The sequence below is a fragment of the Thalia democratica genome, chromosome 6, assembly GCF_965202585.1.
Source record: "Thalia democratica chromosome 6, ktThaDemo2.hap1.1, whole genome shotgun sequence".
In the NCBI taxonomy this organism is placed as follows: domain Eukaryota; kingdom Metazoa; phylum Chordata; class Thaliacea; order Salpida; family Salpidae; genus Thalia; species Thalia democratica.
Window position 1 is genome coordinate 50348941 of NC_139170.1, and position 10818 is coordinate 50359758.

A 10818-nucleotide genomic window follows, 5' to 3' on the forward strand; every position below is an offset into this window, starting at 1 on the left:
ATTTAAACATAAACTATTGATTTAAAAATTATCTTACTACTTGTAGAATTTTATACTTTGTACATAAGTAATAAATGTACGAAGTGCAAGTATATATTAGTTGTTTGTTTTATTTTAGTAAACTAAAACTTTTTTATAAAACTAAATATTAAACAAGATTACAAAAGAAGAATTAAAAACAAATACTAAACGTTATTTCACACCTCATATTTGACAATTAATACCAATTTTACGCGTTTCGTACTCATCTGTAACGAAAAAAATATATCAAACAAAAGATAGTACAATTAAGAGTTTTTAAGTAAACCTCGGATCCTAGTTTAACTACAAAAGTTACGGTAGCTCTTAATACAAAGTCACTGTTTAGCAAACGTGCTTGTTTTTTGAAGTTGCATTATTGTTTACCAGAACGTTCGTTTAATTTCAAAGTAACTTAACAACGATTAATGAAAATAATTCTAATTCAGGTATTAAAGTTAATTTTGAAACCGTACTAAACAAAAACTAAGCTAAAAAATTGTTATCAGATTTTGTTTTAATTGCATAGTTTAGTGCGGGCAGTTATATCAAGTTTAAATTGTTCCATGCAAGAATTATCTCCAACACCAACTTGACTGGCTGCAAACTTACAGTTTCAACTAAATACTTTGAGGACTTCCACCAGCATAAAATGTCGGTGAAGCATTGTTTGTACAAACTGTATGTTTTAAACGCAAGTCGTAGTCAAGTTAAAGCAAAACTTGTAAAAGTTTGAAATTGAATTTGTTCGCATTTTTCAATTTAAGATGTCTTTCAATGTATATTTGTACGAAACCTTATTATCAATGACGTATTCAGGGCCCCGCTTAGATACTGGGATGACAACGACGGCGGGGAAATTTCCGACGGTTGCCAAGACAACAGCGACACCGACGGCAAGCTGACCCCCGACGACGACACGCCGGTCAGCGACGACTCCTTCTACCTCCCCAGCGACCACGACCGTCCCCACAAAAACTTCCCCCAACAAAAATCCCCCGAAAAAGGGATCGAGTCGAGCCTGCTCATCAAGCCCCTCCTTCAGCCCGAAGCCAAAAAGGTCAAAACCCCGAAAGTTCCCTTCAAAAATCCCCTGAACTTCCGGGCTCACACGGCGCAGCCCAGGATGCGCCACCCCAAGGCGGTCTCCAAGCTGCACCAGAAAAAAATCCCCCAGATCGAGACGAATTTGTTCCGGGTGAGCAAGAAGGCGCTGGGGTGCAGGAACTCCCCCAACAGCTTCCCGCGGCCCTTCGAGTCCGAGGGGAAACCCCTGGTTAGAAACAATTCGAAAGGGGAAGCACCTAAGTTGAGGAAGAAAGACTCGATTTGAAGTCTTTTTTAATTTTTTATATGTAGGTTTTAAGATGTTGCAAAAAATTTTAATGTAAAGTATTTATTTTGTTTATGTGGTTTATTTTCAGTTTGTCGATATATTTTTAATATTTTTCTGGTACTGTGAGTACATATATTTTTTAGCTTTTACTCCAACTTCAGTGCATTTATTAATCATATCAGTGCAAATAGCATTTTATAACTTAAATAATTTTTATCTACTTATTTTCAACCTCACATTAATATTGATTTTTTTTTTAATTGTCGATGTCCTTAAGTTTCATGTGCTTAAAAGTTCAATGCACTTTATTTTCTAGCTTCAAGATAAATTAACGCGTTTTAGCTGTTAAACGCTAGAAAGTAAGAAAAATAAACAACTTTAAAAGTTAATTTCGTGTAATTTATATTTATTAAATAATTAATTTATAACTTCAGCACAAAAAAAAAACCAAATAAAAGTTTTTTAGCATTTGAAAAAAAAATATAACGAAAAGGTGTTTTGTCGAATATTTAAGTTTCAAAATTAAAAAACCTAAAACTAATTGTTAGTCTTATTCTTTTATAAATATATATTTAAAGTTTCTAAATACTACAGCGTAAATGACTTTTTTGATTTTTCACTTTAAAATTAGTTAGATTTAAACTTTTTAAATGATAAAACTACAAATTTACTATAAATAAAAACAGTATTTTGTTTATTTGTAAAATATTTGCTTAGAAATTTTTCTTTTGAAGATTTTGCGAACTAATTTAAAAAAAATACTTAAAGTTAATTTAAACACGCATCAAAAACTATAATCCTTTTAAAAATTCTTATAGGCATAAAACAAATTTAAACTCTCTTTGTAAAGAAAAACATATAGAATTGATTGACAGAATACTATTTTTTGGTCCGATTATGTTTTTTTTAAAAGAGTTTTAATAATTGTTTTTAGTGACAACATAAAATGGACTTATAACAGTCTGTATTTTATGCCACTATACATACGATATTGACAAAGATAAATTCTGGTCCAATATTGAATTAATAAATAATTTTTAGTTTAGTTTATTTAGTTTCGCACTTGGTTCGAAAATAGAAATAAACTAGTGCTTTAAAAAGAATAATAAATTTAATACAATTTTTATAAAAAAAGCTACAGTGAACAGCTCAAATAAAACACAAGTTACTTAAAAACACAGCATTTAAAAGTGTTATTGAAGATTATTAAACTACTGTTATTAAAATAAACTATTGTATAAATTATATAAGTTAAATTTAGATAATTCTTGTACCTTACACTTTTAAATATTAAACTTTGTAAAGATGATCACTTTTCGTAAATATAACTGTTCAATTTCATCTGATTTACTATAAAACATAGGTTTAAATGTTGTTTCTTGAAAGTTAAATATGTAATTTACATAAAATATTTTTTTAACCAAGTTAAGTTTAAACTGAACATTTCGAAAAAAGAAAAACTATCCCTTTGTTTATTTTTAATTAAAAATCATTAAGACTTTTGATAATTGAATGAAATTGAAATTGCTAGCATTTATTTTCAGTGTTATATACTGTAAGTAACTTTTAACTTTAAAGTTTTTTAATTGTAATTAATGTTAAACAACAATAAGGGTTTGGATCAAACTTAATATGATAAATATTTTTCTAAAGATATCTTAGCAATTAAAGTTTGTAAGATAACTTTGCATAGTAGTTTAAAAAGATTTTTTTTACAGTTTAAAATACAATAACTAATAAACAAACACGTTATGTATTGTTAGCAAAAACTGTTTAATTAAACACATTTTGAATTTAAAATTGAAAGATACACAATTTTATACGGTATATAGTTTGTAATTAAAGAAAAGTGTAAACACTTAGTTTTAGAATGAAACAAAACTATTTTGATTAAAAAAATTGTGGTTAAATTACTATAAAAAGTAAACATCTAAATAAAGTTTTAAAAGAAGTAATGTAAAACTTAAAAGGTACTTTAAAGAAAATGAACTTTTTTTGAATAAATAATGATTTTGTAAACGTAAATGTAGTTTTAGGATTAAATAAAGATTTGAGATAAAAAATAATTAAACGAAATACGATTAATTGCAACGTACTACTGTTAAGAAAAATTTCAAAGTGCGTGGACGAAAAAAATACTAAACTAGCATTTTAATGTTGTGCTAAACTTTTATGAATTAATAAGATACAGTTATTATCCTTTGATCACGTATTCTTAAATTAAACAAAAGAAAAAACTCACGCAAAACTAAAGCTGTACAGTTGTTTTTAGATGAATTCAGTTGAATCTACAGGAGTAATTGTATTTAAATAACTCAAAAACAACTTTAGTTTTCGCAGACAAATTCATAATGGTTTTCTTCATCCCAATCCCAGAGCATTCCAATTCGTTCAGGGGCTGATGTTGGGTGACTTCTAACTCTCATGTAGTTTTTGTTTCTGTTACCATGACCAGGGTACCAAATGAAGTCCATGGGTGGAGTTATAATAGAACCATCAACTCTCACCCAAACACCATTGACTCTTCTTACCCCTATAGTGTAGTCCCAATTCTGCATATTGAACTGTGCGGCCAACTTTTTTCTAGCAGCGAGTGTTTCAAGGCCATGGCTGGCAAGATTGCCTTGAAACACATCTTCACAGTATTTCTGTGATTTAAGCCAAGACAACTGTTTGTTAACAAAGTGGTAGGTGGGTTTCTTACAAACCACGTGACTTAAGTCAACACGCCCGTCGCGGCAGTACACGCTAGACACGTTACTTAACACGTACCCAACGTCGCATTTCATGACCGCTTTTTCCCCGTGGACCAGCGGCAACTGCACTGTGCCTCTGTCGAACTTTTGGTCGACGGAAGTGCAATCGGCGCGGCAAACGAGAGGCTCTTCTTCAAAAGACGGAGCGATTTCGCTACCTCGACAAGTTCTTTCAACGACATCGCTCGTCGTGTAGCCGGCGTCGCACGAGTAAGTGATCGAGCTATCAGATTTTACGTGGGTTCCCTGAGGGGCGTCTGAAGATGTGTGATTTATACTGGTTACTAAGCAACCTTGGATGCACACCAACGGGTAAAGATACAACGAAGGGACCAACCTACCCATGAAGCATCTTCTTGTTTTGATGCTTTCAGTGAAGTAACCGGAAACGCATTCATACGTCACAGTTTCGTTATGACGTATTAAAGACGAAGCGTTGTGGTCGGCGTTTGTTATTTGTTCGACCAGGCAACTGGAAAGCTGCAGAATTTTCTCTTCGAACTCGGCAGTTTTGGCGAGACAGTCGCGGGCGGTGCAGCTTGTCCCAGGCTCCCCTTTTTGTCCGGGCACGCCTTTGGGACCGGCTTTTCCGATGGCGAGCGGTCTGTTGTCGTCATGGTTGCTAGGAAACGATGTTGGTTGCTTGTTACCATCGCATCGTACTTCAAGTCGACACTGGTTTTCTGAATCGTAATCAGAAGGTGTCGCTCTTGAAGTAACGAAAACTAATGGTAACAAGAACAAAAACTTTAATTGAGTTTTATTTATAAACATGTCAATCTAAAAATACACAATTTTAAAAAACTTTAAGTATGTTTTTTGTAATATAGTAAATGGTACAAAGAACATCAATTTCAGTTGGTTTTTATATATAAACATTTAAGTCTAAGTTATTATTAATATGTACATTTTTTTCTAAAAAGTAATGAAGTTATAGTTGGGTTAACTTTCTCTAATTTAATTACAATGGTAATAACTAATGTCAATAAGCAAACAGGTTTTAACTTATTAGTTCAGTGCTTATTCACTTATCCGGACACGTTGGGCAAGATTTTTCTGTAAACATGTCCGGATAACTAAAAATCCGGATAACTACAAAAAATCATTTTTTTCATATAATAATATAACTGCTGCATATAATGCAATGCATAATAAAAGTGTTATGGTAAAAACGAATACATAGTAATTATGTGTTATAAATAACAAAATTATAAATAATAAAAGCTAAACTTTTGCCTAATTAATTCATTTTTTCTATGGTAGTAAAACATCAGACTTACTAACCCTCTGCAACTGTATACGTTTTTTAGGGGTCAAGCAAGTAAAATTCATCATTTGCAACTCCGCCTGCCCTAACTATTAATTTAGAGCAAATATAAACTAAATTTTTCTTTAAAAACAAAAAAATTAATGTAAAAATATCCCTTTAAATGAAATTAAAATTTTTTTTAATTAGTAAAAAAAACAGACAGAAAGAAAATGGGAAACTTTGACTAAGTTAAAAGTAAATTTAACGGAAAAATATCACTCCTAACAAACTAGTTTTTATTGGAATTATAACTATAAAAAGAAATAATAGACGTTTGTTTTATAGTTTTTCCACGTTTTTCAGCAGAAAACTCACGGAATTTAAAAAGTGGTGAAACGTTTTGAATGAATTTTGTGTTTACTATTGAAAATTTTTTGAATTTTCTTTTGACCGAAACTGTCCGGATAAGTGAGCGTCCGGATAAGTGAAGTCTGGATAAGTGAATAAGCACTGTACTGATGAGTATCTTATTTTAACCTAAATAACATTAACTGATTTATTGACTGTTTGACTAAAGTTGTAAAAGTATGGTTTAATCTTTTTTGAATAATATTTTTATAAAACTGAAGTATTTTTAATTTATAGTTATCTATAATATCAACCAGGTAAATATTTAAAAAGCAACTCATATGCAAATGTATGCATTAAGTTTCCTAGAAAATAAGTTTAAGCTAAATATAAACCTTGAAGTTCTTATTCTTTTTAACATAACGGTTTTATTAAGAAATACAAAATACTTAAAGAAAGTCTGTAATTCACTTATCTGTACTTCCAGTCTTATACTTTTAGCTAAATTTACAAACATCTAAGTCTCAAGTTACATTTTATTTTGTTTTTAATCACTTTTTAAACTTTGTTAGTCTCTTAAAACAGATTAACTGCAGTTTTTTTAATAAACAAAATTGTTATACTCATAAAAATAAAAAATATAAGACTTTTAATACTCCTTAAACTTTTTATAGCTTACAATTAAGTTAAAAATTAAAAAAATCGGCAAAAACTTGCTCATAAACAGTTTTACTGATATCTTTAAAGTTCAACATGCCCTTATTCTTGACATTTAACAAAGCAAAAAGTCTGGAAGTTGATTCTATTAAACAAGCCATTGGAAGTTATGAACAAACTTCATAACAACATTAGCTTATAGCAGCACTTGATTTTCTCATTTGAGAACAAACATATAACTTAACAAGGTTACATTTGTTACAAAAAATAAAATTTCTTTTGTGTTTTGTTGCTAAGCGCAAAGGAGTGCTTTGGACAAATACTGATGATTAAACATTTTTACTTTAATTTGAAATCGTACTAGCTTAAACAATAAAGCTTACGTGTTTGAAAAAAGGTGACGTTGATTTCATGTGTTTACTTAAGAAATCAATTTTTGTAAAGAATAGCAGAAAAACGCCTTCGAAAAAAATAAATGTTTCCATACTCATATATTATACGTTATATGCTATTTAAAATATAGTCTTAACAAGACGTTTAAAGATATCCAAATGGTGTGCGATTCGATAATCGAAATGTTCTTTGTGTACCAGGTCCAAAGACCAATTAATTTGAGGGTTTTTTGTCTTATTTGTCTAAAAAAATTTCAGCCCAAAGTTTAGCTACAAAAGCTGCAATAGCTAATCGCAAAGTCACTGTTTATAACCGTTTTTGTTTTATTCTCTGGTGTTATATTATTTTCAACAGTTTTTATATAACTAAACGGGCTTAAAAACAATTACTTAACAGATTTAGTTTTAAAGATTTACCTAAACTTGATTAAAAAATAGAGTCTTCATAAAAAGTCGTTTAAACAGAAAAAAAGAATTACTAAGCGAAGTGTTTAGTCAAAATGTTATATTTCAAAATACTTACTATCTAAGTCTGCCACTTGTTTGTACCAGGGTTACCTCATTTTCATGTCCGCCCCTTTATAAAGAAAATTAAAAAATGATTGCCCCTTTTTACCTCAGAATGTCTAGTTTTAGCTTCAGGTTTTCGTTCCTCATTGTTGCCCCTTTTGCTATTTTTTGTAATCTTATTGCTGAAATTTTTGAAATCGCTCCTTTTAAACTCTTTGCTAATGACTCACTCCGACGTACTAACACAAGAGGGCGATGTCGCCTCCTCCGAGAAACTCTGGTTTTTGCCGGAAGTTTTATACTTTTCTACAAATAGATTTTAATTATTACAATATAAAAGATTTTAGTAAGCCAGGGAAAATGCATATGAAAGGGGCTAAAAGCGGCAATTTTAGTTTTTGAGTGATAAGAGGGCGATAGTTAATAAGAGGGCAACTATGAGGAAAAACTGACAAAAAACTGAAACCTAAACTAGGTGTTAATGATTTGTTTTCAAGAAGACAGGTTAAAAACCATTTTGTATTTGTTATATATTTAATGTGTAGTTCTTTCGGTACAAAAACTAAGTATGTTAAAAGAAATCAAATAAAGTTTAGATAGTTTATAAATGTTAAGCGCAACAAATAGATTCGTTCTTATAACTAATTATATATTATAATTTTAGCTTTTGAAAAAAAAAAAACAATTATTATGTAATAAATTACTTTATTTTAAAAAATAACAACAATTTTCACTTATATTTAATTAAATAAACACAACTACAAAAAATAAATTGTAAAATTAAATTGCCGATAAAGATATATCTTCGGTTTGCGTAGTATTAAATTGGTATCTTAATAATAATTATTACTTCAAAATCAGAGTTTAGCTTTATTTCACCTAACAAAAAATATATAGCAACTAACTTTTAAACAACAGATAACTACTATTTAAAAAATTATGATGATTATAAAGTTTTAAATTTTAAACTAGTTAAATTTGTTTATGAAGGATTTTTTTTTAATTTCAAAACATATCAGATTAAGGTGTTTTTTTTAACACAAAACACTCTAAAAATTTCAGTTTGGTTTAAATAGTTTTACCCTGCAAAGTAAGTTTAAATTAAATAAAATATCCTAAATAAACAACACATAACTAAAATAGCATATGCTTATGGAGTTTCAACTGTTCTTTTTATGTTTTTATTAACACAAAATCTAAAGTTTTTAAAACAGTTTGTTAAAGTTTTGAGCACAACGGTCATACTAACAAAGAACATCATCGATTTTGGTAATTAACAGTCATGTAAGTTTAGGCTGACATAATTCACAGTAAGGTTTCTACTAGCATTTGACATAACTATCAGAAAGCATTGAAATAAGGGCTTAGTTTGTACAAAAAAAATTGCGGGCATGACATAAAAAATTTTAAGGGGCAACGTTATTTTGTAAAGTTTCAGAAAAATATTTAATAACTTTTCTAAAAGTAGTTATGTTAATGAGACTACCATTGAATAAGGACTCCTGTTCACTGAAGTAAAAATAAAGATAAAAAAAAGCTATTAAACGTTAATTTATTTATTTGCACAAGTGTTTTCAAGCTAATTGATACGTCATGGACCAGATTTAACCATTTGTTTTACGTTGCTCACATCTACATTAGGTAATGTTACTTACATCGTTACAATTAAAATATAAAGATTCAAGGTGTTGTGTTTATGGAAGTAGTGAATAAAAGTCGCAATTATTAAATAGAAGAGTTTAAACTTAACTTGCGATTTTGCTATTGTTTTGCAATTAAGGGTTATTTAGCTTGTTGTAATTCAATTTACGTGCCAATTCATTTGTTGTTGTTTTAAGTTCCTTTATTTATTACCAGAAAGTTTTTTTAATTTAAAAGCAATTTAACAAAGAGTTACCAAAACAAGTACGATTTAGACATAAAAGTTTATTAAAACTTAATGCTAAGCAAAAATTAAACTCTAAAATTTTGATCATTTTTGTTTTAATTGCACTTGCAAACATTTATATCCAATTCAAGTGTCCTGGGCAAGACATTAAATGGTATCCGCGGTGTGCGAGTCGATAACCGAAAGGTTCAAAAAACAATAATAAATTAATATATGCAAGAACTATCTCTAACATCAGGTTATCTAATAACAAATCCTTAATTCTAAATAAAGGTACAAATAATTCTAATATAAATCTACAATTTTTTATTTAACGTGGTAAAATTTGTGTGAATTTTTAAAAGTAAGAACCATTCGATTGTATTATTTTATCTGTTTTCAGTAAAACAATCACAATACATCATTGACATCTAAGAGTTATTTTATATATTAAGCTTGTCTAAAATTAAAAGATATAGCTTCTGAAGTGTTTGAAAAATAAACAAGGAAAAAATGTAAGTACTACATAAAGTTTTAAAAATAGCTTTATATATAAATTATTTTTCATTTAAATAATATTATTTGAGTCAATTTATCGAAACTGTATACTAGAAATTTTATAGACTATATATAAATAAGTTTAAAGTAAATCAGCTTAAATAAACATTGCTGATATAGCTTGTAATTTATAAGACTTGTTTCGAAAAGTAAGAAAATAAACAACTTTTTTGTCCAAATCAACTTAATTTGCCATATCACTCATTTTATTTTTGTTATAATAACAATTGTTTCAGTATGTAAAAAATATTTTACTGTCGGTGTTAACTTATATATTACAAAAAAATGAATAAAAATGCTTATACATGCTTATTTTATATTTGGATTTTCTGACAGTTTTTATTTTCTTGTATGTATATAGTTAAAGTTTTTGTTTATTTATGTGTTTAAACAGCTGTAAAACAACAACAAAATCAAAATATTAAAGTTAGCTTGTATCAATTTTAAGTAGTTTATTATTACATTTTATCTTAGTTTAATTAACTAGTATGTTCTAAATATTCAAAAAAAAAATTGATCAAGCTACTACACTTAATGTTTTTGGTCACAAAAATTATAAGCACTTTCTTCTTTTTACAAGAAAATTTTATGTTCTCATTCAAAACAATTATTAAAACTCTTTTAGCAAAACATAATCGAATTAAAAAATAGTGTTCTGTCAATCAGTTCTATATGTTTTTTTTTACAAAGAGAGCTTAAATTTGTTTTATGTCTGTAAGACTTAATTAAAAGGATTACAATTTTTGATGCGTGTTTACATTAACTTTAAGTAAAAATAAAAAAAAAAAATTAGTTCGCAAAATCTTCAAAAGAAAAATTTCTAAGCAAATATTTTACAAAAAAACAAAATATGTAGTGTTTTATGTTTTATAGAAAATTATTTATTTTTATCATTTGAAAAGCTTAAATCTAACACTTTTTAAGGTGAAAAATTAAAAAGCCATTTACGCTGTAGTAATTAAAAACTTTTAATGTATATTATTAAAAGAATAAGACTAACAACTAGTTTTAGGCTTTTTAATTTTGAAACTTTTATACTGGACAAAACATATTTTCGTTATTTAATTTTTTCAAATGCTAAAAAACTTTTTTATTTGGATTTTTTTTGTGATGAAGTTATAAATTAG

The 10818-nt window shown here is 28.3% G+C and overlaps 1 protein-coding gene across 1 annotated transcript; it reads left to right on the plus strand.

The window, feature by feature from the left end:
- The first annotated feature begins 661 nt into the window (after positions 1 to 661).
- Positions 662 to 1372, plus strand: LOC145839422 (uncharacterized). Its single transcript, XM_082946995.1, has 2 exons — positions 662 to 672; positions 838 to 1372. Coding segments are annotated over exons 1-2 (516 nt in total). The 5' UTR covers positions 662 to 670; the 3' UTR covers positions 1352 to 1372.
- Positions 1373 to 10818: the final 9446 nt, after the last annotated feature.